Consider the following 27,573-nt stretch of genomic DNA (forward strand, 5'->3'; position numbering starts at 1 on the left):
CAAACCTCCTTCAGTCACTATCTGCAGCTCGCTCCTGACCAGGATGAGAGTACTCACTTTCTTTGCGAACTTCTTCAAGTGTAGCAGTAAGCTCTTCCTTTAAAACTGTGGCTTCCTGGGCAATCTTCTCTCCCTTGTCTAAGAAATTCCAAGTCGCTTCCTCCACTGAAGCTAGAAGGACTCTGGCTCTTTTTGAACATCCTTTTTTCCTGTTGGAAGGAGTCTGGGGACAATTTACAAGTGTAGTAACCTAAAATTGGAAAAAATACAAGTCACTTATTAGACAAATTGTGAGAACATGGTCCTGGGATATGATAGCCCAGAACAAATTGAAATGTATCACAGTAATATAATTTATTCCCAGTACTATTGGTACATCCCCAAAAGTCAAGTTGAGGTACGAAGAGCAATATTATCGCCACCACACAGTTCCCAACTAAAGGGAGGAAGGGAGGAAGGGAGGGAGGGACGGCCCTAGAGATTTAATCTCACCAAGTTTTACTATTGAAACAATGCATTAGAAGACAGTCTGTGCATGTATGTGTGTGTGTTGTTTTAATTTAAAAAAACTTATCAAAATTGAGAAAAAAACAAAATTATATATCGAAAATATCAAATAATTATAAAATTAAATTAAATCACTTTGTAGCCAGCAATCTCCATTAAGAAGGAAGGAAAAATAATTATAAATTAAGTCAGTAAATATTAGTCTATTTAGGCTATGAACAGAGATTACTAATATTGGGGTAGGAGGGACTACTCTGAAACACATAAAGCAGTGGTTACCTCAGTGGTACAAAACCCAAATATTTACTATAACCTACGTTTCTGGCCCTTTGTAACCTCTCTTACCTGTCTCCTACAGGCTCCCCTAACTCAATAGGCCTCGTACACAAACAGGTCCCACTCGAAGCCCCTCTCAAGTGGCTTTCCTGACCACCGTCATCCTCTACCACTCTGTCCCCTCACCCACTTTATAGTTTTTTAAAACACATCTAGAGCCTGACATTTCTTCTTTATATGTTTATTGCATGCTTCCAATACTAAAATGTAAACTCCATGAAAGCAGAAAATGTGTTGTGTTCTCCAGCATCCAAAACAATGCACAAAGGTTTTAATAAATATTAGATAAATGGCTTAATGAATCAAGTCATTGAAAAAAGGGACTTTTTAATGTCTATATTTCTAATTGCCTGAATATGGTAATAACTAACACACAGTACTTTTATAAATACATTTAAAATAAGAATAAACTCACAACAAGAGCATTATTTGGAGATAGAAATTAAACATCTGTCTTTGGAAACAAAACCTCATACCACATTACATTGAGAAAAATATCCAATTCTTAATTAAACATTGGTCCCCAGTAAGAAAATTTGGTTAACATTTCCATATGCAAAGCTTGAAGATCACCATCATAGCTGAAGAAAAAAAATAAACTTGTACCCGGTATTTAATATAAAAGATCTGAAACTCCCATTAAAAGCTAGACTCTTGCAAGTCATCAAATAACCAAGGCTTATAACAATTATGCACCACTTCACTGAGAACAGACAGACAGACAGACATAACTTTTCCTGCTCTGCAGCCTCTGAAGATTTGGCTTGTTTGTCTGCCCTTTCATCTCCTTCTTCGTGTCCAACATGCCCCCTGTTTTATTCTAATTTGGTTTATTCCCATGTTTACAACCCAGTGTAGAATGCCTTGCAGCAAGCCTTTGTTTCCTCTCTTGGAAAATGAGAACAATCATTCTATATGACTACGTGAAGGTTAAATAATGTAAAATGACTTGTAAAATGCATAACATGTCCCAAATATTGGTTGGCACTTAATGTGTATTTTCTAGTTCATTCCCCACATGGATATAGAAAATCCATTATAGGGTCCTTTTCAAAGGTGTTTTCTCTGAATCTAACGTTATCTTGCTCTTGGGGTCCCTGTGCTGAATGTGATGAAGGCAGTTAACGAAGCACGTTCTGCATGGTTTACAAGCAGCCAAATAGGGCCACATATCTTTATCACGCATTATATGAAGATGATAATAAGTCTGATTTATTACATAGGTTTTCACATATTCCAAAAAGCAAACATCTCACTATTATCAATTTATATATTAAGAGTTAAAAGATATTTGTCCAAATTAAGACAAATTATAGCACCTAGTTTAAAACCTTTGTTTAAAATGAAGAATAAGTATCATTGTCTACAATGTTCCTTCAGAATGTATTTTAAGTGCCACAATTCATGAGGCTTCCCACTGAACATTCCTCTATTATTGTTCAGATCCTCCATGTGCCAAATGCTTTCCATAGAATAGCCTGAGCTTTGAAATTAAAATGAACATTCCAGAAACGCCTTATTCCCTATAATAAATGCCAAAGAAGAAAGAAATGTGAAAAGAACATTGTATAACAACACTGTGCTTTCATAAAATAAAATAAAAATGTAATTCCAACTTGCAACTTATTCACTTTTATAAATCTTTTATGCCTATGTCTTCTATTAAAATGCTCCAATATGGTTATCTATTATTGATTAAACAAAAGTCAATTGATGTTTTCAATGATTCATTTTACCTCAGAAAGTAAATATGGCTTGGTAATCCTGTGGGGTGGGGACAGAGACTAAACTCATTTGGGTTTTTTTTGTCTTTTTGTTTTTTTAATTAAAGTTTATTGGGGTGACAATTGTGAGTAAAATTACATAGATTTAAGGTGTACAATTCTGTATTACATCATCTATAAATCCCATTGTGTGTGTTTTTTTTTTAACCTCAGCCCACCCACAGGATCTAATGATGCCAATCAGTGACGGCCAAGACAAAAGATGATCTCTCCAAGGGTTGGGGGTGCACGTTATTTGAAGGAACGCCAGCTACCAGTACAATCAGCTTTCAAGTTATTCTGTAAAATAATTCCTGTTTCCTTTGCAGTACAAAATCAGTTACATTTTTATAAGGAACACAAAAACTTTAGTTGGAATTTACAGCAAAGTGATTCTAATGTAGGGTCCAAGCCCATGCATGTCTTGCTAAACTTTCTTTTTGTCATCGATGCACAACCCTGCCCCTTCCCTCTTTCTCAGATGTTAGGGGGTCCCTCTCATATGGAAAATCTTCAACACCAGGCTTGCAGCTCTTAAAGAACTTGGGTTTACTCACTTTTCCTCAGTCTATAAATCTGTGCAAGGCCACAGACACACATCTTCATCATAGATAAGGGAGTGAGTTTATCACTGAAATGGTCCTAAATTAGAGATTTCAAATTATATGAAAAGCAGAAATTCCCTACTTTATTAATTCTGCATGTTGAAAATTCCACAAAACCAGGTGTATTCTTAGTGGTATATAATTGTATATTAAAATTTAGAGTACCAAAACAAGGGGTTTTCTAATCTTTCCTCTCAGTTATGCTTCTCTAGATGCTCCAAAGATACTGAAAATGATTCAGTGAACCAAGCCATCACCTGTCATTATGTAGAGCAACACTAGTACACAACAGGAGAACTGCAGAATATGTTGTGAGGTTGTCATTGCATCAGGGCAACAACTGCTTTCATACCTCAGACTAAAGCTAGTTTTGTGCAGTCTTCTCTAATGCCAACTTGGATAACATTTATAACCATGTTCTTTCTCATTCTAACTAATTCTTTTTTAAATTCTACTATCATTCTAGTATAAAAAGGCCATGTTAACAGCCATCTCTTTTCTTATTTATTAGCTAAAACACTTTGAATTTTAACCTTCCTCCAGTAGCTCACAGGAGCCTTCAGGGCTCCTTTTGCTTCCTTGAGTTAATTTTAATGTGTGAAATAAAATATAAGACAGTTAAGCCATGTTAATTAGCTAAAATTTCAAACAAAGTTCTGAAAGAAATGAAAAGCGTAGAAAAATAAAATTGTCTATAGATAAGTAAAACCAGTGATTCCTTTAAAGTAAAAGGTATCACCTCATCTTGCATGGGAAGTGGGGGTTCCTGGGGATGGGGGGGGTAACTTCAAGTCACTGATAATTTCAACTGTTCCTTATTTCCTACCATAAACAACCTTTACTTTATTAACAAAAGTACTAAGAAGATTGAAGTGTTGGGAACCCAGCAATTGCATACTCCTCGATTAACATTCAACACTCCCCCAAAACCAACTACAATCTTTTAGTTCATCTCAGGCCAATAAGCATTTATCGAACACATATGTTCAAAAACAATAATGTAAACATTTAGAAAATAAAGATGAGAAAGCTCCAGTATGGGAAGAGAGATACAACTAGGTGCATATAAAAGGCAAAATGATAACTGCTTACACTTCTAAGTGCAAAGAAAGTCCAAAGAGATTGCAAACATTCACAATGATTAAGGAGGGATTCCAAGAACAGCCTTTAACGACAGTTTTCTGCCATGACAGACAGAGGGGAAGGCGAGCTAGGTGAAAAGCATCCCTGTACAAAGGGGCAGAGGGATATTATTTTTGTCTGAGAGTAACAGATAGTCAAGTTTGGCAAAATATGAGGTAAAAACAGGAATTTGGATTAGAAATGAGGCTCAGACATAGGCTGCAGCTTAAATATGAAGTGTTGAAAGCCAAGGAAAGAGTTAATATTTAATTCAACGGGCAAGAGACATTTCCACAGCATGCCCAAAGTGGAAGCCATCATCCGTCCACCAACCTGTCTCTCCTTCATCTGAATTTCTTAGCTCAGGGACTGAAACCTCTAACCTGAGGCAGGAGGTCCTCTGGGTTACTCCCTCTCCCCGCCCCCCCCCCCCCCCCATCTACAGGTTCCTTATATTGCCTCTTTTAAAGCCTTAGTTTCTGTCACCTCCTCCCCAGCCCACAGCCATGGCTTCTAATGGCTGCTCTCTGAATTACTGCCCTAGCCTACATTCCCTCCAAGCCATGTTCCATGACACAGAATCAGGAGGAGGCCTCCTGAAGCCTCCATCTCAGCCCCATCTCCACTCTACTGTTATGAAAAGCATATGCCCCCATCATGGTTCCACACCCATCCCATACTCCCATTAGACCCATCTCTCTACAATGCTAACCTGACACACTCGTACCAGCTTAAACCAGTCCAATGGCTGCCTACAAGATAAAGTCTAAAGCATGATTTAGGAGGCAATTTCTTGTCTCACTTCTGACTAAATTTTCACTCTCATATTCCATTCATAAAGTTTGACTACAAACAACTTGTTAGGCCCACAACAGGAAGTGTTTGACAACCTTGACCTGGATCATCTCCTGCCCTTCAGAGCCCTTATATGTACCTCTCACACCATTCTTTCCTGTTTCTTAATTAGCTGTTAACATACTGCTTCCCCAGCTTTACCCATATGGACAGGTGCTTGACTCATCCTGAGCTAGTATACTCAGTATAGTATATAATAATATAGTATATAATAATAAAAATATAAAAAACCCAGAGCTAGCATACTATAAATAATAAATAGTGGTTGACTTAAAAGACAAATGAAACTCTAGATTTTAGAAAACTTAAACCAAGAGCCACAATGTTGAGTAGTATGTACACAGTTATAAAGAGAGCCAGTAGGTAGGCCAAAATTAAAACTTAAGTTTAGTAACAGTACATGGTAGTTTTCATCAAAAGGAAGTCCTTAATGCGAGAGATCCCATCACTTCCCATGTCCAGATGATGGAAAAAGCAAATTTTTACACATTCTGAATAAACAAGTCTCCATTCACATAGCTTATGGCCTGATCAGTTCAAAGCGATCTAGAATCAAGTATATATTTATATTCAGTCTTGTTAGTTACATAGTTCATTTTCAAACTATAAATTAAAAGAGCAGGCACACAATTTTTATTGCTGATTTTCATTTTTTAACCCATGTATTAGGGTTGCCGTAAATGCCATAGAGTAGGTGGCTTAACCCACAGAAATTCATTTTCTCATAGTTCTGGAGGCTAGAAGTCCAAGATCAAGGTGTCAGCAGGACCTGAGGACTCGTTCACTAGCTTGCAGGTAATCACTTTCTCTTTCTGACATAGTCTTTTCACTGTGTGCACACATCCCTGATCTCTCTATGTCTTAATCTCCTCTTATAAGAACACCAGTCATTTTGGATTAGGGTCCACCCTAATGACTCCATTTTAACTCAATTACCTCTTTAAAGTCCCTACTTTCAAATTACTGTCACATTCTGAGATACTGAAGGCTAGGGCTCCAACACATGAATGGCGGGTGGGGACATAATTCAGCCTGTAACAATCCTCACCACAAATGACACAAAAAGTATAAAACAACCATCATTTTTTTTAATATAATTTAGGGTTTTGTGTATTTATTAGATTAACAACCACGGCTAATATGAGCTGTTACATTGGAGCTATTGAGGGACAATAATGAAGTACAAGTACATCCCTCCCCAATTCTACCATCCCTCTGGGCCACGCAGATGGCATAACAAAGCAAAGAGATTTACATGACAAACACTAACAGCTGTAGCTAAATGTTCCAATCCAGGAAGTACACGTATTCATGGGGGGAAAAAATGAATGCAAACACAACTTGGAAAAGGCCACACGCTGAAATTAATGTCAAATATTAGTTTCTTCCAGTTTTTATGTAGCTACTTAACCACCCAGAAACAAAAAACTAATATTGGACTTCACCATTCGTTTATTCAACAAATATAGATGGAGCACTTGCACTGTGCCGGGAGGATATGGCAGTAAGCCTCATTCTACTGAGGGGAGACAAAGAATAAACGCATACATAAGTAGTTGTATAACACAATAGCAGGTATTAATATGCACTATGAGGAGAGTAAAGAAGGGTGAGGGAATAGATGAATGACAGGGAAGGGCTACTTCAGATTTGGTATCCAGGAAGGCATCTCTGATTGGGTAACAAAAACCCCAAAGAAGTAGAGGAGTAGGACATTTGAACATGTAGGGGAAATATTCCGAACAAGGGGAATAGCATGTACAGTCTCTCACACGGGGGCTTGATGGGTGTGCTCCAAAAGGACCAGGAAGGCCAGTACACCTACTGCGGAGTGAGGAGATCAGGTCAGGCTGGTATCTAGGCACAAATCATGCAGCCTTGTAAATCACCACTAACACTCTCAATTCTATTCTTGTGATCGGAAGCCACTGTTTCATCTAGTCTGCTGGTGATTCCCTCTATGCATTCTTCATGTCAGTTATTGTATTCTTCACTTCTGACTGATTCTCTCTTATGGATTCTATGTCCTTATTTTGCTTGCTATCTTTCTGTTGAAGTTCTCACTAAGTTCCTTGAGTATCCTTATAACCATTGTTTTAAACTCTGTATCTAGCTCTTGATAAACTAGAACCCAGTAATCCCACTTCTGGGTATTTATCCAAAGAAACCCAAAACGCTACTCCAAAGGGACATGTGCATCCATATGTTCATTGAGCGTTGTTTACAATGGCCAAGATGTGGAGGCAGCTGGGTGTCCATCGATGGAAGAATGGATAAAGAGGAGGTGGTACATATATAAAATGGACTGTTGCTCGGCCATGGAAGAGAATGGGTTCCTGCCATCTGCGGCAGCATGGATGGACCTGGAGGGTGTTGTGCTGAGCGGAGTATATCAGACAGAGAAAGAGATATACAGTGTGATTTCACTTATATGTGAAATCTAAGAACAAAATAAACAAACAAAACAGAAACAAAGTCATAGATACAGTTGAAGGTTGCCAGATGAGAGGGGGTTCAGGGGTGTGGGTGAAAAAAGGGGAAGGGATTAAAAAATATAAATTGGTTGTTACCAAGTAGTTATGGGGATGGAGGATATAGCATAAGGAATATAGTCAATAATATTGTAATACCTGTGGATGGTGTTAAATGGGTACTAGATTTGTTGGGGTGATAAATGGGAGGGGGTTGGGGACAGTGTGAAAAAGGTGAAGGGATTAAGAAGTACAAACTGGGGGCCAGCCCGGTGGCTCAGGCGGTTGGAACTCCATGCTCTTAATTCTGAAGGCTGCCGGTTCAATTCCCACATGGACCAGGGGGCTCTCAACCACAAGGTTGCCGGTTCAACTCCTCAAGTCCTAGAAGGGATGGGTGGCTCTGCCCCCTGCAACTAAGATTGAACACGGCACCTTGAGTTGAGCTGCCTTTCGGATGGCTCAGTTGGTTGGAGTGTGTCCTCTCAACCACAAGGTTGCCAGTTCGATTCCTCGAGTCCCACAAGGGATGGTGGGCTGCGCCCCCTGCAACTAGCAACAGCAACAGCAACTGGACCTGGAGCTGAGCTGCACCCTCCACAACTAAGACTCAAAGGATAACAACTTGAAGCTGTACAGCACCCTCCACAACTAAGATTGAAAGGACAACAACTTGACTTGGGGGGGAAAAAAGTCAAAAAAAAAAAAAAAAGAAAAAGAAGTACAAACTGGTAGTTAACAAAATAGTCATGGGGATGCAAAGTACAGCATAGAGACTATAGTCAATAATATAGTAATCTTTCCAGGTGAGTACTAGACTAGCCAGGAGGATCATTTCTTAAATTACATAAATGTGTAACCACTATGTTATATACATGAAATTAATATAAAATAATAGAGAATGTCGACTGTAATTGAAAAATTTTAAAGGGGGGGAAGGTGAAGGGGAATAGAGGTTCAAATTTCCAGGTATAAAACAAATAAGTCATGGGGATGTAATGTACAGCATAGGGAATACAGTCATTAATACTATAATACCATAATACAGTATCAGACAGATTCTGGACTTATGGTGATCACTTACTTCTTTAGGTATATAAATGTTGAATAACTATGGTATGCCCCTGAAACTAATATAACATTATATGTTAGCTATATTTTTAATAAAAAATCTTTAAAAAATAATAAAATATGTGAGGGGAAAAGGTATTTATGTATAAGCTCTAATGGAATTTAAACCAGGGCACAGTTGTATATGTATGAGTATATGTCTGCATGAAAAATTTCCTCTTTTCCTCTTCACCCCTTCAGACTCCCAAAAACTTGTCTAAAACAGCTAATTTGTTCTGGAATTTATAGGAAACCTTATTATCTGAAAGATAAAATAAATTTTTACATTTTATACAGCTTTTAGAAAGTGGCGGAATTCAGGTATTCTAAAGTAAGTCAACAGGGTTTGCTGATAGATTGGGTAAGTTATGAAAGAAATAGCGGGTCAAAAGTCTCCGTCGCATCTGGTCTGAGCAGCAGGGTGTATGAAGGCAATATTTACTTAAGGAGATATGAGGAGGAAGGGGAATCAAGAGTTGAGCCTTAGGCATGTTAAGTTTGCATATTAGAGTTGCTAAATTGGAGACTAGTATACAATTATGGAGCTGAGAGAGGTAAATTCTGGAGATAAGTTTCTTATAGCTTACATGTTCATTTTAATTATTCACATACCAATGGTTTTGCTGGTCTTATTATAATTTCAAAGATATCTGAAAATAGTATTTGTTTTATTGATATCATGAGACTGTATGAGAGCTCCTAAAAACAATATATAGCTAGAGAAGTTACAGAACTGAGCTTTGGGCACCCCAACACTTAGAGGTATTATTTCTCAGGAAACCCGACCATGAACCTATTCATCCTAGGATATGTGGCTTTTGCTATTTCAAATGTAATTATTATTTAGAAAGATGCTCGTTTTACACAGAGCAATAGCTCAGAGACAAATTCAGTCTTCAGTAAACAATGCAATGTTAGTCCTACAGACTACTTCTCTACAAATTTTCCCCAAAAAATGGTGAAAAATTATCAAGATACTGAATTAAACAAACTAAAGAAAACTATATTCATGCTGCTATTTATACCTAAATCAAGCATTCATCATTCTGGTGAATCAATAAGCAATAGTTTATAGTAGAGCACTGATTCAAAGAAGTGCTGAGCAAGAAAAAGCCAAAGGACAATTCTTTTCCATCAATAACCACTGACTACTTGAAAGAAACAAAATAAGTAGTGAAAAATCCAATGAGGCCAAAGCTGGCCCTAAAATAATGGGCTGACCTTACATGGTCACATGGTCCCTGGGTCCATCCAACCCAGCATTCCACATCCAGCAGTGATTGATGGTGGGATATGATGATGACCACTAATTGCATGTTCCAACTTTGTTTAATAACCATTTACAACCCTATCAACTATAAAATTGAATAAAGTATGCCAACATGTCTTGTCAACACAAACTTGTAAAGTTTTATCCACCATTTACCCCCACTATCTGTTGCCAGATTTCCCCTTCCCATCTACCCTAAACCATTAGATTTTTTTCCTTTTGTCTTCTAACACAAAACTCCTTCTTATTAAAGATGTCCAGGGAAAATACACATAATCATCTGCTCATTATTTATGAATAAGACAGATGTTAAGCAAGAAAGATGACAGGAGATAGTGATTAGATTTGTAGGGCTCTATTGTCAAGACCTTAGAGCAACACAAACATGCTTTGAGTACAGCCCATCAGGGATTAAATATTGATGCTCAGTTTAAAATTGATTAGGTTGTATCCACCTCATTTGTCAGGAATTTGTCTAAATCAACAAAGACATTTTTGCCTCATTTATTGGTGAAAATTATACATCAGTCACCATCTTGAATCCTCTGTGCTAGTGTTTGACCTTTGATGTCCTGAAGTCCCTCCTTCACAACATCAGGATATTACCATAGTGCCCTAATTCTAAAACACCATCAACTATAACATATACCATCAATTTAACCACCTTTCAGAATGCAAGTGTTTACAATATTTAGTCAATATTGACCCTTCTAGATCCAAGGCTGAGCCATGAGGCCAGGAAAGGAGAAGACGAGCTTTGAAACTCAAAGATACCATTGATCATCTTTGAGTTTCAAAGCTGGCTTTCTTGAAGTCTTAAGCAAAAGCAGTTACGAAAGCCATTAGAAAAAGAGCAGCTTGTTTTCTAGATTCTTTTAGTTCCCATTTAGTGAAAATTATATCTTATAGACTGGATCATACAGTTTGATAAAAAAAAAAAAAAATCTGGTCATATAGGAAAAAGAAGTAAGGAAGCTCTCCTCACCTAGCCCAACTGACTATTGGAAGAAGCTGCTGACAGGTAAGAAAGATACATGCAAGATACATGTCCTTATTTCTCCTTGCTGAGCTTCACCCCAATTAAGGATCTGTGTTACCATGATTGAGAGAAGACACTGGAAGCAAAAGGACTTCGGTTTCACTTATCTTTGGGACTCGAAAAAACTGCTCATGAGCTTCCTTGTGCAATCTTTGGGTGGGCACAGTGAAATCTTGGCATCACAGGGTAATGAGACAGAGAAGGCCAGCTTAGCTTTCCCAAGCCACTCTTGCCCAAGCCACGTGGGAACGAAGAATAGATAAGACCCAGACCATCCTAGATATCCTAAAAGCTAATCAAAACGTGACTGTGTTGAGGACTGGTGGGCCTGCCCTAAGCCCACCATGGTGAAGAGCAAGGTGATCCTGCAGCTGAAGCTGTGAGGTGAACAGAAAATGCCAGGCACCTGATGGAGCATGTAGCTGAAAGGTTGGGGTCTGAAGGCCCCGGTGAGTATAAAGCATCCCAGGAGAATATAAGCAACATCCCCACTCCAACCACAGGTTTCTGGTCATTTTATCGAAAGAAACTGAGTAGTTACCAAAAGGGAGTATTTACACTGCTGAATCACACCAGTTACCAATCTTATTGGCTGAAATAAAAGGCATTTATCCCAGTTCCCAGGAGCTGGGAGCTTATGAGGAAGATCAGACTATTTATGGAAGATAAAGGAGCTAAACTGTACTGTAGGTAAATTTGTGGTTCCCCACAAGAATCAAAAAGGACAACTATATTAAATGTTTATATCCATTGTAAGATGTATCCTAATTTCAGAAATGTTAAAAAATGTAAGGTGGCGAATGTGGGAAAATGTGTCTAAATTGAAGAAATATGATGTCTTGCAAATCAGGGTTGAGAATGCAAATCGTTTCCTAAGAGAAGACACATATCTGAAAACTACAAACCACATTTTTTAAGCCTTAATATGTAGAGCATTCAGTACTATGATATCGTGTATCTCCAAATTCTGCTATAAAAAGGTTAAGTTACTTTCCCAGAGTCAAAAATTATGTCTAGTTTGTAACAAACTGTGTCCTAGTTCCAAACATCCTAAAAAAGAAACACTAGCTCTTGAAAATCTGCTCTTTTCTCATGTCATGCTTCCTGGTAGCCCAAAGCCATTGCTGGGAACACAAGAATTACTTGATGTAAGACTCCACAGGCTTGAAGAGGGAAGGAAAAGAAGTCGGGGTGGCTAGGCCTAAGTTAGGGTGTGGGAGAGGCAGAACCTCTTCAGAAGAAATGCACAGGTCCCGCACAACAGGATGGTTACCCATGGGCAGCCCCTTCAAGGACCCAATCGCAGCACACAATCTGAGTATCAGTTGGGAAATTCCTGGTGACTTCACCACTAAGGCACCATCAGGTAGCTAAAGGGCAGTGGTTTTCAACTCTGACTACACAAGGTTGGAAATTAAAAGTTGAAATGTGTAGTCTCCTACACCTTTGCTTCTCAAACATTAATGTGATACAAATCACCTGGAATATTATTACACCATAGATTTTGATTCAGTTGGTCTGGGGTGGCACCTAAGGGTTTGCATTTTTTTAGGAGTTTCCAAATGAACCCAAGGCTGTCAGTTCTTAGACAACACGTTTGTGGCAGCAAGGTCCTCATCCTGTGGCTGTACAATAGAATCACCTGGGAGGCTTTTTAAAAATACTGTTGATGAGGTCCTACTCTAGAAATTCTGATTTAATCGGCCTTAGCTTTGACCTGAAGTTTATAAGTTCCTCAAGTGATGCCTTGTACAGCTCAAGTTGAGAAGCACTGGTGCAGGTGATTGTAAATGTAAACTCCTTCATGTGATGTAATACCACATCATAACGTCAGACTTGTATACAGGTAACCCCCGTATAACACAGCACTTCTATAACACGGTTTCGCTCTAAAACGGTTTGAGAATTGGGGGAATTCCTCGTACAACACGGCAGCCTAGAACACAGTTTCACTCTAACATGATTTAAGAATTAGAGAAATCCCCGAACAACATGGAGCATAATAAAAGCTTTTAAGAGCAAAAGATATGTCATTTGAAATTAAAGAAATCTCCAAACAACACGGACTGTAATAAAACCTTTTAAGAGCAAAAGATATCTCATTCAAAATTTTTCATTCGAGTGTGGATGTCATAACAGATTTGACTGCAGAATTTTAAAATTTATTAGAATTTTAAATCCATTTTGTTCATGGAGTATTAAGTTCAGAGGAAGAAGATATCTTGTCAAAAAGAAAAGGCCCTCGCTTAATGGTTCTCAGTAGTGATGACGAAGAAAACATTATTTAATACATATTAATATGTTATACTTTTGATGAAAATTGCTTTAATAAAGATATTTCTCTTAATTATAAAAATATAATAGTATGTTTTTTTAATTTTTGGAAACTAACCCCCTTTTTTGTACCAGTTCTTTGTTTCGTGTAACACAGATTCGCATAACAATATTTTTTAGGAACTTAACAACCATATTATATGGGGGTTGCCTGTATTATGAATCTCTTCCTTCACTACCACTTCCTCCACCTCAAGCAAAGTCCACCAAAACCAAGGATGCCATATGAATTAGGTTCCCGGACCCAATTTCAATTGTGTGTTCAGGAGGATGGGAGTCCCACACCATCAAGCAATTCTTGGGTCACCAGCTGAAAGTACTACAATTCAACTCAATTCTGACACTATCTACCCTGAGATAGCATCAGATTCCACAAGTAAATGGTTCAGTCCTACAAGACTTCCCCCACACCTTCAGTTGCTAGCCGAGGTAACCTGTGCTTCTGATTAACTGGCTATAAATCATAGGTTCCCAACAACTCCCTTCTTGGCTTTGATTAATTTGCTAAAGCAGCTCACAAAACTCAGAGAAACATTTTACTTACTGCATCACTGGTTTATTACAAAAGAATATAATTCAGGAAGAGCCAGATGATAGAGATGCATAGGGCTGGGTATGTCGGAGCTTCCATGCCCTCTCTGAGCACGCCATTCTCCCAGCATTCACCAAACCGGAAGCTCTCCTGCCCCACCCTTTTGGGTTTTTATGGAGGCTTCATCACACAGGCATGGTTGATTAAATCATTAGCCACTGGTGATTGAACTCAACCTCCAGCCTTTCTCCCTTCCCCAGAGGTCAGAGCATGGGTCTGAAAGTCCCAACCCTCCAACCACAACCATACCCATCCTTGGATGCTTTCCAAAAGTCACCTTATTACTATAACAAAAAACACCTTTATTACTCACAAATGCAAGAAATTCCAAGGGTTTTTGGGAGCAGTGAAACAGGAATTGGGGATGAAGATCAAATATATATGAAAAACATATATTTGATCATTTGAATGACCAAATATATATGTCTTATAAGTCACAGTATCATACCACGGGTACCCAGACCTCTTCAGTCCACTGTAACCTAATCCATACATTAGTAGATTGCTGGGTAAGGCAGAGCTGCAGAACATAGACCAAGATCTCTCAGCTGCAGTGGTTTTCCTAGATGTGCTGCTAATAGTGCTCCTGGGACCTCGGAGAACTAACTGTTCCAGACAGTTGATGCTGGAGGTTACCCCAGAAATTCCTTATAAATTTATTCTGGATGGGTACTGCCCAATCCCATTAAAAAGTCATAGAACGGGCACCATTTTAGGTCAAGCCTTTGGAGAAGAGGCATAACTATGCTCACTACTGGCTGATGTAACGCCAACACAGTAGTTCCCATGTTGTAATCACCTAGGGGGGAGGAGTTTAAAATTAAGACCTGTTCCTAGTCCCAAAGATTCTGACTTAATTGGTTTCCTGTGTGGTCTGGGCATCAGCATTTTTTTAAGCTGCCCAAGTGACTTTCGCGCAGCCAGAGTTGAAACTGACTGGGCTAACAGGATCTCAACAGTAACAGGAATTTTCTGAATTGCCTAGTTATCACTCTCCCCCCAAATGAGGCTTTTGTGTCTCTCACAGGGCTTGGCCACAAAATATTCCATTATAATTTATCTCACAGGGGGCTCCCGACTGTGTGTCAGACAGTGCCCATTCTTACCCTTCCTTAACCAGTGAGTGCAGAGTATCTCCATGAGAAAATGAACAGTCTAGAGCAGGGGACTGCAAATTAAGTACCCAGGACCAAATCTGACCTCTTGCCCGTTCTTGTAAATAAAGTTTTATTGGAACACAGCCACATTCATTTGTTGACATATTGTATATGGTTGCTTCCAAACTACAACAGCAGAGCAGTTGCAGCAGAGACCCTATAGCTGTCAAAGATGAAACCATTTATTATCTGGACCTATACAAAAAATGTTTTCTGACCAATGGTCTAGAGTCATGAAGTTGTCAAGCTGCAGCAGTATCTCCTGAGACAAGCTGGGTGTTCTGAAATAGCCCAGGGTGTACTATGAAGGGTAGAATCACGTGTGAAGGACTAAAAATGACCACATCTGGGGAGGTATGGACTTCTTCTATCCTTTCAGACAGCTCCCTTCAATTGCTCCCTTCAATCTAGCATTTTCCACATAAAGGCCAAGTGGCTCTGGATTTATCAATCTGCACCACCTGGCTGCCTATGGAATCAGTTTATAAGAGAAAGATCTTATTCCACAGCAAAGGTAAAAGTGGGTGTCTGTGGGATTATTCTGAATTTGCGGAGGAAAAGATGGACTGTGACTGAACAGTAAAGTACTAACAGCAGTGGAGTGGCTGGGGATGGTCAGGGAACCCAGAACAACAGAGCAGCCATACTGGAATGAGTAAGAAGAAAATCAGAGTCTGACAGAATAAAAGGCGTAGGACGCAAGCTGAGAAGAGGTGAAGACTGACGTCTGCCCACAGCTGATCTCAAAGCTTGCAGGTTCTGGTGGTGGGGACACCCCTCGGAAGCTCGACCATGCACAGTCTAGCTGGCCTCATGATATTTTAATCAATTAGCTACTAGCTTTCTTATCGTTATTTTCATTTAAAGAGTGGCTTCCTTTTTCTCAACTATTTGTTTCTCAAGGAAGACTATAGCCTAACAATTTTCCCACGGGAGCAGTTTTCTGGCCATAAACGAATGCCGAAATAGAAAAATCACTTTATTAGAATCAATTCAACTATACTGAATCACCTTAAGCTTTAAAACATTACTGAGGCAGAATTAAGTTTATTTCTTCATCCTACCATAAAAATAACATCGTTATGCCCTATTAAGCCTTGAGCCTTTAAGTGTTTAAAAGACATTTAATTTACTAACTTTTAAGGTTACTGTTAAGGTTATAGTGAAAACTCCAATGTTTACTTATAATCTATAAGAACACTATATGTATGCAGACTTGACTTTGAAATTTCCTTGGAACCTTCAATATTAATTCTGATACAGATTCTAGTAATAGAATAATCAGCAAGGCTACAAAAAAAGAAGCTTGGAGATAAAACCAAGAAAGTAAATGGCATAAGTAAATGGCATCATGCTCATTCAAAATGACCTATAGAAATGACAGAAAACAACCATAAATGAAACTTGAATTCTTTTCTAAAAGAAACTAAGGAAGTTACATTGTAGGAGGCTAAGAAGCCAAATCATGTCCTCTCCTGCTACCTGGAAGTCAATCAGATCCGTCTATAGGACAGTGGCAAGTGAACTCTTTGGGCATCTAGGCATCTATTTTGATATCTAAATATGCATGATTGCTTTTTATTCCCTCTTGACTGAAAGATAGGAGAAAGAAATTATGTTGAGAGTAGAGTATGGCAGAGAGTTTCTGCATGGGAGCCAGAGAGGAAAGAAAAACACGGTGCTTAGAGGAGTAAGGATTAACTGTTCACCATCCAGTTACTTGGACTGAGCTTGATTCTAACAAGGAGAGGGGAGTGATTCGCAAAGAAGGTAAAAGGAGTTGTTTTCTTAAGCAATTTTGTGTAACTCGAAGTGCAAGCATTCTTTCACTGGAGCCCATGTGATGGAGTGAAGCGCAGTTGGGAAAAGAGGCATTCTACCCTCTTTTGTAGAAGCTTAGTGCCATTTCACCACCTTGATGCCACCACAGCTTTGGAGGCATTGAGATATGGCTACCGTGGCATATCCATTCCCAGTCTCACAATGGGCATCATTGGCAGTTACTATCCACTGTCGATAAGATGAAGCCAATAAGATGAAGGCAGATAGACTGGTTTGGGAACACAACACAGGTAAGTCATACTTCAGAGACTTGAAAATCTGGAGACAAGGGAAGAGCAGAAGAGAGACTTTACAGGAAAATCTTCATTCTAGCATTAAATAATAAGGCAATTATAGGAACCCTGGACTACTGCTGCTAATGGAACTTCTTTTGAACTCTCAACCACCGATGTGGGGGTAGGAGGCCAGGGAATCAGATTACATAAGAAAGAAAAGCATCTGGCCTACATGGCCAGTACTCAAGGAACTGGAAACAGCAAGACCCCACAGAGGCTAGTGTATAATTCTGAGCCTAGAATGTGGTTTGGTAGTTGGAAGAATCCATCAAAATCTTAGTAACTAGTTAACTTCTTTGTCCCTCAACAGCAGAAATTTGTCAACTCGAATTTGAAAACTGCTTCATTCTTCCACATTTTCTATTTCTTTCTGTGTGTCTTTTAGCTTTGCACATGATATAACTGTCTAACTGTAGTTACTAACCGCTTAACTCTCAGTATGTAGTCAATTTCCCAAAGAGGATGGTGATAGGACTAATTCACTGTCATCTGCAAGAGGCAGAGCTCTCATTCCAGATTGCCTCATAGGCTTCTTGCAGTTATGTTCTCTTCCCCTGTTATGACAACAGTGGAAGTAAATGTTAAGATAGAGTCTCAGTTAGCCTGGGTCGCTGAGTGCCTGTACTAAGTAGAGACATCCCCCCATCCCAAGCCAACTCACATTGGACATGTAACTTTAGAAGGAAATTAACTTTTGTTAAGACTCAGAGATTTGGGGGTTGTCTTCTTATCACAGCACAACCTAGCTTATGCTGACTGATAAAAGGGTTAGCAGATATTCTTAAACTAGACCCAATAAGTATTATGGAGTAAATAAAAACCCATCCTCAAGAGACTCCCAGAAATAAATGGGAGACACTACGGAAGTAGAAACTGGGAAAGGGCCAAGAGGTCCTACAAGTGTTAGGGGTGAGAGCCAGAGGAATAATGTTTAATACGATTGATATAACTCTGTATTTACCTCTTGAAAACATGGAATATATTCACATCAGAAAATACATTTGAACCTTTGTTGAAAAAAAACTTTATAGGAGATAACACATCATAAGGCAATTGTTATTGCTTTTATCTTAAAGATTTTTGGGTAAGTCAATTCTTTTAGCTTACATTCAACAGTCTGACACATAACAAATTATATTTTGTGGCAAATAAGATTATAGATGTTTCTGTTATGTAATGACTACAGCATGATCTAACAGTTTATATCCCCTTCAGAGAGTGTACAACATAGAGATATAAATTCTTTTCATTGCAATTCTGCATAAATAGACTTTCTGCACTGCATTGACAAACTTGGATCTTGAAAGTGATAAAGTGCATATGCCTACAGTTGCAATGATAAAAATGCAATTGCTGAGAAAAAGTTATTTCTGATCCATTGGAGGAATTTATTACAGAAGGATGCAACTGTGTAAATTATCACATAGAGAAAATGAAAGCGAATGATTGAAATATATCCCAGGATGAACATCCCTGCAAAATGACCTAGTGATATACCTATGCCTAGGAAAAAAAAAAAAGATTAAAGATAAATCAAGTTTGGTGGGGAAGACTCTGGTAACTACAAAGAGAGCAGAATAAGATTTACGAATAAATGAATTTAGAAGTCTAAGCGACAAAATATATCTATAATCAATTACTCCAAAAATTAAAATGTAATTTTTACTTTGAATTACACACAGAAGTGGTAAGTAATGTCTGTGGAAACTTGAAAGCAAAGGAATATAACATGAAGATAAATAATGAGAAAAGGTGAGAATTTTTTTAATGGGGCTACTAAATTGATAACTATCGGATGGCACTATGAACTTAAAGATCATGAACTTCTTTTGGAATGTTTTCAAATATAATCAGAGACTATATTACACACTTAAAATAAACCATGTAACTATTTCAAATTAAACACTTTTTGAAAAAAAGAAGAATGAGATGTTTAATGTGAAGTTATTCTATAAAAAAAACACCTTTAATATAATTTAATGGGATTTTTTTACTTATACTGATATGTGATATATGATCAAAGTAATAGATATAAGAAGGTTATGCATCAAATCCAAAAAGGTCATTTTTTTTAAGATTTTTATTGGGGAAGCGGAACAGGACTTTATTGGGGAGCAGCATGTACTTCCAGGATATTTCCAAGTCAAGTTGCTGTCCTTTCAATCTTAGTTGTGGAGGGTGCAGCTCAGCTCCAGGTGGTTAAGAGCCTGCGCTCCAACCAACTGAGCCATCTGGCCACCCAGGAGCTGAGTGGCAGCTCATTGACTTCATTCAAGTTGCAGCCCATGTTGGAATCGAACTGGCAGCCCCATTGCCCAGAGCTCACACTCTAACCAACTGAGCCACCTGTCCACCCCAGGTCATTTATTTTAAATTAATAACTTTGACTTTGAAATGCAGTTTTTGTTTGTTTGTTTGTTTGTTTTGTTTTTTGTCTGTTTGTTTAGTTTCAGGTATACAAAACAGTGTAATAGTTAGACATTTACACCCCTCACAAAGTAATAACCCCCCTCTCCCAATCTACTACCGCTCTGACATCGTATATAGCTGTTACAATTCCATTGACTCTATTCCCTATGCTGTACTCCACATCCTGTGACTACCGTGTTTCCCTGAAAATAAGACATACCCCGAAAATAAGCCACAGTTAAGATCTCAGCCAGACGGACGCATTTAGTACGTTATGACGATGTTCCAGAAGAAGATGACATGACTGTATTTGAATAAACGTAGTTTGTTGTACATGAAAAAATAAGACATCCCCTGAAAATAAGCCCTAATGGAGTAAAAATTACTATAAGACCGGTCTTATTTCCAGGGAAACATGGGGTATGTATATCTATTTCTATATCTATCTATCTGTATATATATATATATATATATATATATATAAAATTATAATTGACATTCAGTATTAATCAGCTTCTGCTTCAGGTGTACAGTGCAGTGGAAATGCACTGGTTTTTAATAAGGAGAATCCCATTATAATGATAATCAAGAATGTGTCCAAATAATTTTATTGCACTAGAATTCTCCTTTATGAGATAGTTCCTGGACATAATAAATATTCTATAAATTATTAATATTTTTTACTTGACTTGAATATTGCTAAGCTCTAGAAACTTTTTTCTACCTGGCATATTGGTGAAGTAGAACCACCTTCATGAAATCAATAAACATTTTCAAAAACATTGACAATAATCTTAAGAAAGATAAAATTAGCAATTACATTTACTTATAACTAAGAACTATCTGGCATATAATACATACTGATTTCTCTTTCCCTGACTCATCTTTTTACAGATCATACAAAATCTGAATCCAGACACCATATTAAAAGTCCTCTAAAATTAACATTATCACACTTTTTTAAAGAGTTAAATTCCTTTCCAATCAAATAAAATTACTTCAGGTCATTTTCACCCTTTTAATTTTCTAGGTGGTCTCAATAAAAGTTTATAAATTATTATAACAGTTTTTAAACATTCCAGAAAATATACACAAACTGTGAACAGCAGTTTCTCTATTCATAAGCAATATGTCAGCAGCCTTTGTTACTAGCTCATCTTAAGTGGCCAACTGTAATGTTCCACTGTTGTGGAACAAGTGAGGATTATATAGTGGCATTAACATACCTGCCCTTACCAGCCATCTCCACCATGAAGGCTATTTCCGCATCCCACACCCAGTAATGTCATAGGAACAAAATCTTAAATGACTTGGAGAACTCATTTAATACTTTCCCCAAAAAAGTTGGTGATATGTTTGAAAAAGCATAAGAATTCTATCTCGGTCACTTATTTTTACAGTTAGTAATTAATCCTAACATAACAATTCAAACTAATACAAAAAATTATATACAAAGATATTCAAGGCAGCATTATTTATAATAGTAAAAACTAGAAACAAGCTAAATGTCCAAAAATGAGAGGCTACTTTAAAAAAAACTATGGATAATTAAACAGCAGTTTTATTAAATCATGTTTACAAAGAATTGGAAATTATCAAAATATCATTTAAATGAAAGAGCAAGATAAAACCTACATATACAGTTCTCTGCCTTGTTTACATATATACTTTATATATATAAGACGTAAATATATTCTCTTTAATGTTATAAAGTACTAAGGAGATTAAAATCATCCATAATTTTACCGTACTGTAAGTAAATTCATCAAAACATTAGTGTTAACTTCTTGGGGATAAAATTGTGAGTGTTTCTTTTTCATATGTTTTTGTTTTGTTTTGCGTTTCCAGTTTTTTCAGTGAACTTTATCAGAAAAACAATAAATAAGTTTTTTCATTTCTTTTTAACATGAGACCATTCAGTGGGTCACTAAGATAGAGACTTTAATGACAACGCCATAGTCATCTGTATCAATTTCATACCAGGTATTAGTGCCATTAAGACTGCCGAAGTTCATGACTAAGCTACCAAGACATATGTATTTTGAGTTGTCCTTCCAGTAACATACATCTACTTGTGCTAATTACAACGTGTACACGGTCTGTGTTCAGAGCTACTGCCCTCCCCACCATCCACCTCACAAAGAGAAGCAGAACAGTTTTAAATTATCAAAGGTAAAGTCAGTATAGCTTCTCACCCAAGAAACTCTTGAACGCTTCACAACCTTAAAAAAAGGGGGAGACAATTTGTCTTAGACAGTAAGATGTAAGATAAGCCTAACAGGGAATTTCCTGACAAATTTTGGGTTAAGGACAAATAAATCCACACTACTGTCATATGTGTTTCTTCCAGTTCTGCCTTAAGAAAATCCAATAAATAGAAGATGGACTTACATAATAAATAAGTCAGAGAATCATTATGCATATTAACAAAGGATTGTTCACTTTATAAAAGACTTTACCACAGAATTCCTTAAATAGGTGCTTTTCTCATACATTTGGGTATTTTTAAAATAATTTCCTATTTGACAAAAGAGCCACCAAGTAACCTTGGGCAAGTCACCGAAATTCTCAAGGCTCAGTTTCCTCATCTATATAAGGATGGTTTTAACCATGCCGCTGGTCTCACTCAGTTTTCATGACAATCAAACAAGGTAATCTATGTATTAGTATTTTTAAAACTACATGTACATATTGCTGCTGTTACTTTTAAAAGAGAATCGGGGGGGAGGTACTTTCAGAATTTTATAATTATTACTAAATACATACTTTTTTACATTTTCACAACGTTTAAATGGACGATTTTAGATGACATTTATTCTTAAGAAATCAAATCTTCTCTTGCTTAATTATCTATGTTTCCTATATTTCAGTTCTTACACACTTACTACACATTGCAAATGTCCATGGTATTAATACCTGAATGATGAGAGGCTCCAGTAGCTTCTCTACAGTGAATGTTTGGACCTGCAAATCGTGGGGATCAATATGCAGTGTGATTGGTGTTTCTGCTGACATGCTGCCTGTGCACAAAAACAAAAGATACCTATTAATAAAGAAAAACAGGTTCTAAAGGGAAGCACTAATGAAAATCAGAGTACATGAAATTTGTATTCAGAACCTCTTCCTGGTATCACCTGTAGCCCTCAGAAGACCAAGGTACCAAGTCCACCAACAGAGAAATGAGATTCTCCAACTGTTCCTTGAGGACGTACTGTCTGGGCTGAGGCCCTCTGACAAATTAATCTATGCTAGCATGTTCGTGATAAAATAATAACTCAGCCCAGGTGGTTTTGCATTTATCCAGAAGCCTTAAGTGAAAAAGAATTGTCAAATTGATGAGACATATCTTACAGTACACAAGTCTTTGACGTTTAGGAAATCATAGCACTGAGGCAGCCAGAGCCCATATTTTGTCTGTTCTTGTTAATGATGACCCAGATGAAGAGGAAGGTAGAACTCTGGAAAACACTTGATACATCTCTACTTGTTTTGGGAATTGTTTATTTGAGGGTTTTGATTGGAGCAGAAAGTTGGAGGCAAGTTACTTTCCTGTACAGAAAAGAAACTAACATAAATTGACATCGTTATTATAAAAAGAAAGAAGTCTCTGAGAAGACATTGATATTTGAGCAAGACAAAAATAAGAAAAAATATTACAAACCACTCTTTAAGACATTAACATTAATCTTAAAAATCAATTCAGAATATTTTTGCATAAGAATACACACACACACACACATACATACATACACACAGAGGGTGCCAAAAAATGTATACACATTTTAAGAAAGGGAAAGACTGTATTAAAATTGTAATACTCAATATATACAGAAAACAAAAGATGAATACAAGTCATGTTTGACTTCTGCAGTTACAAGAGGTGCTCAAAGCGGTTACCATCAGCGTAATTTTAATACAGTTTTTTCCTTTCTTAAAATGTGTATACCTTTTTCAGCACCCTCTGTATATATCAAATGACCGTATGTGGCATATCACAACATATTGACATTAACACATCATCCATGAAGATTATACCTAAATCACTAAGCCCCACAAATTTGTATTAACTTCTTCACAGTCCATAAGCAACCGACAAGTACTTACTGAGGGTCCACAGAGATAAACAGTAAGAAATACTTCTCCCCTATATATAACTTGGCCTGTTAAAAAAATTAATTTGTAGTCCACAGAAAACTTTATTACTATCAACACAAAAAACCTTCCCATTTAGCTGTTACCTATTTTCTTCTATAGTTTCCTATATTTACAGGCTAAGAGAACATATGAATCTTCCCGCAGAAAATATCCTGCTACGTTCCCCACGATGCCCACAGCAACTAAAACCAAAAAGAAATAGAAAGTATTTCTTTCACTTTAGTTTCTCTATTTATTATTTTAGATATAAGGGCAAACAATTGTTTTCTTTTTAATTGACTGATGGGCTCCCTGAATGGATGATGAATGTACAGGTGAATGAGTGAATGGATGAATGGAAACATTGTCATGGTGTGTCTCTTACCCAAAATCAGTGCCTTCAACGCTCCTCTCAATCTCAGTGCTCCTAGGAGAGAGAATTGTTCTTTTTCCTATACCCCTGCCTCCCATCCCTAAAAGATATCAGAATCTCAGAGTAACACCCATGGTGCCTCCCAGCTCCTTCCCCTGAGAGTCTACCCCCCTCCTCTCCTAGACTTTTTCAACCCCCACTGGCTCAATTCCATAAAATCAGCATCTCTTTGCTCTTCAACTTCTCCCAGTCTATTGGATCCTTTCCCTGGATTTAAAAATGTGTTATTGTATATACTTGAAGATAATCATGAGCTGTGTATGTGTGTGTGAGAAGAAGTGAAAAGATCAGTGCTTTATCAAGATTCTTCTACACTGTACACCTGATACACAAGCAGACACACATACACACAAAACCATCCTATAACTAAAAATATCATCCTCATTGGTTCTTATCTTGACATACACTAATTCTTAGATTAATAACATAATTTGTTTTTAAAAGTAGAGACAAATACTGCAGCGTCCAGAAGCTTACTGCTCTTCAGATGGTAAGTGACATGACTATACTCCAGATTCTCTTAGTATAAAAATGGATATTTGAAGTATTCTTGAAAATAATAGGAATCTGTCAAAAGGTTGTCCCCAGTGATTTAACGTAGAAATGTGTGCATAATCAAAATAGTGAATTTCTAATATGATTATAATCAAATATACTCACAATACCTATAAGTCTTTCATGTGTCTTCAGCAAAGTTTGATATTAAAAACAAAGATAATTATTCTGACAATCTCAAAGGAAAACCACTTATGACAAATCTAATAGATTTTTAAAGCAATTAAGTAAAATTACATACTCCAAAGTTGACTATACTACTAAGAACACTAATGTATACCCATCATTTCGTGTATAGTATCAAGCATTTTCTAGTCTACTCAGGAAATTATAATAAGCAATCTGAAGTGGGGATAAAAGGAAAATTTACATATTAAATGTTCTAGGATTACTCTAGCCATGTTTTCAAGTAACTATAATATGTTAATTATTCATCTACTAAAAACTACCATAAATGTTGAGTGTTATACATAAAACTAAACAGCATTATTGATTGCAGTAGTACAGTACACTTTCTAAAATGTAGCACATTTCTAGATAGTTCTCTTATCGAATATAACCCAGATGGCCTGCTCAGGGCCTCCTTGTCCCCTCTGACACTGCCATGTCTCTCCTTGCTTTCAGTCTAACCTTAACTCTACCACAAGCCACTTGCACAAAGCCTACAATTCATTTACTGGTTAAGAGCTATTTTTGCCTTGAAAAATATACATTATTCAAATTGTATTAAGTGACAAATGTTATTTGATTTTCTTTTCAAATGAAAGTATAAATTACTGCTATTATCCTATGATGTATCAATACATAAAGACACAAATCACTATGATTTAGCCTTTTACTATCTTGCCTTTCCACTGGTTTTATTTCCTTTCTAAAAGCAGAAACATTGTTTCTTTTCTCAGCTATTTATCTGAAATGTAGAAGATATGCTCCAAACACTGTTGCTAAATGGTTTCTCTCAAATGCATTTCTAAGACTGAAGTGTTTTTGTTTGGTTTGGTTTTTGTTTTCATTTTTTCCAATCATTCCGCCTACCATTTTGAGTCCATCTAACACAGGCAAATCTAAACTGACAAATAGGATATTCCCATGGTGACCTTTCTACATAGCCCAGAGCCAATCTATGCAATCAAATATGGCCTTCAGTCTTCATAACCATTAGGATTCTATGAAATGTGTGCTCATGAAAGGGTTTACTTGTTACCCCTCTCATGACAGGTACTGTCCTACATGTAAATAAAGTCAAAATGGCTGATATTGATTTGTTCTTTCATTTCAGGGAAAAGAAGTAGAAGACACTGTTGTGACCTAAAATAAGATCTAAGTGAACCTCCACAGCCGTTAAAAAGATGTCCTTTCACTGCAAAATTCACAATGGGTTTTCAAAGCTACATTGAGCACCAGAATTGGAGGCAAAGAATAGAGTCAGTCAATGGAATTGTAATAGCTATATACAATGTCAGAGGCGTAGTATATTGGAGGAGGGGGTTATCACTTTCTGAGGGGTGTAAATGTCTAACTAGTACATTGTTTTGTACACCTGAATCTAATTTTTTTTAAAAAGAACTCATACAACTCAACAACAACAACAACAAAACAAGCAATCCAATTTAAAAAATGGGGAAAAAATTATCCACATTATATGTAGCCCTGCTGGAAGAGCTATTTCTTATAAAAATATTTTGGATTTCTTATCTGTTCTATTCAGTAATCCTGATTTATTGAAGATCGGGGCAATAATAGGCAGAAAACAGCAGAATTTTGCAAATGAAGTCGAAGCAAGGTCAAAGTCTGACAAATTGCTATCAACCTCTTGTAGCAATAACACAATGTGAATCCAAAAAAAAATCATACTAAATTGTGGGTATTACATTCCAAGGCATTTGCATCTTATAATTCATAAAATATTAAGAGTTAGGGGGTACCTCCCAGACAATTTTAGAATACCTTCTATACTAACCTTCACTTTAAAAAAAAAAATCCTTCATTTCAGCAGTGCTCTGGGCTTGGAGGAAGACAAATGATGAGATGCTTATATACCATGAGATTACTGTTATAAAGTCCCTCCTTGCATTGAATTGAAATATGCCACTTTCGCATTTCTATCCAATAGAGATGGTTTTACAAAGTGGAAAAGTTACAGGCTTGGAGACAGACAGACTAGATTAAAATCCCAGTTTTCAGAATCAAAGGGAAGAAAACTCATCTCTTGGAAACAGTAATAGATGTCTCCAGGGATAGATGTTAAGACAGGACAGACACACTCCTGTGGATTCTTCCCATTTCCCCAAGTTATCTTTATCCACAATGCCTGAATTTTCTTCATTCCATCTTATTCCCTTCTTGAAATCAAACTTGTATCACTTTTAAGTTCATTTAGTTTAACAAGCATTTCATTTTCAAATGCAGTTAACTCTGAGAGGTCATGGAGGGGCGCACATTAAATCAGTTGTTAGTATAAACTAGCTCATTGCTCTCCATCTGACATCTCATGCATGTCTCTATTATAGCATGCACCACATTGTATTTTAGTCGTATCCTGGCAGCAAAGAAAGGGGGGGGGGGGTGTTAGAGCAGAAAGATGAGTAGAGAGGCCAGTGAAAAACTTCACCCATTTCCAAAATTTGCCTTGACATGGCTATTACCTCACAAATATTAAAATAGAAAACTTTTCCATCTCCTTACGGTAACACATTGACCCCCTATATCCAAATTCCAGAGTTTGGGTTCCTCTTAGTAAAACTAAATTGACATGTTTTTGTGG

At 37.2% G+C, this 27,573-nt stretch overlaps 1 protein-coding gene across 4 annotated transcripts in view; it reads right to left on the minus strand.

Annotated features, from left to right (window-relative positions):
• CTNNA3 (catenin alpha 3) overlaps window positions 1-27,573 on the minus strand; it is a 1,445,036-nt gene that overhangs the window by 1,385,137 nt on the left and 32,326 nt on the right. For all 4 annotated transcript variants that reach the window (XM_019731774.3, XM_074339503.2, XM_074339504.2 and 1 more), the window contains 2 exons: window positions 22,604-22,707; window positions 58-250 (listed from right to left, as the gene is read on the minus strand). In XM_019731774.3, the coding sequence (XP_019587333.3) occupies window positions 58-250; window positions 22,604-22,702 (292 nt within the window). In that variant the 5' untranslated portion in view covers window positions 22,703-22,707. The remainder of the gene's footprint in view (window positions 1-57; window positions 251-22,603; window positions 22,708-27,573) is intronic.

Source organism: Rhinolophus sinicus, chromosome 15 (genome assembly GCF_057876585.1).
Source record: "Rhinolophus sinicus isolate RSI-liver-muscle chromosome 15, RSI-T2T, whole genome shotgun sequence".
Taxonomy (NCBI): domain Eukaryota; kingdom Metazoa; phylum Chordata; class Mammalia; order Chiroptera; family Rhinolophidae; genus Rhinolophus; species Rhinolophus sinicus.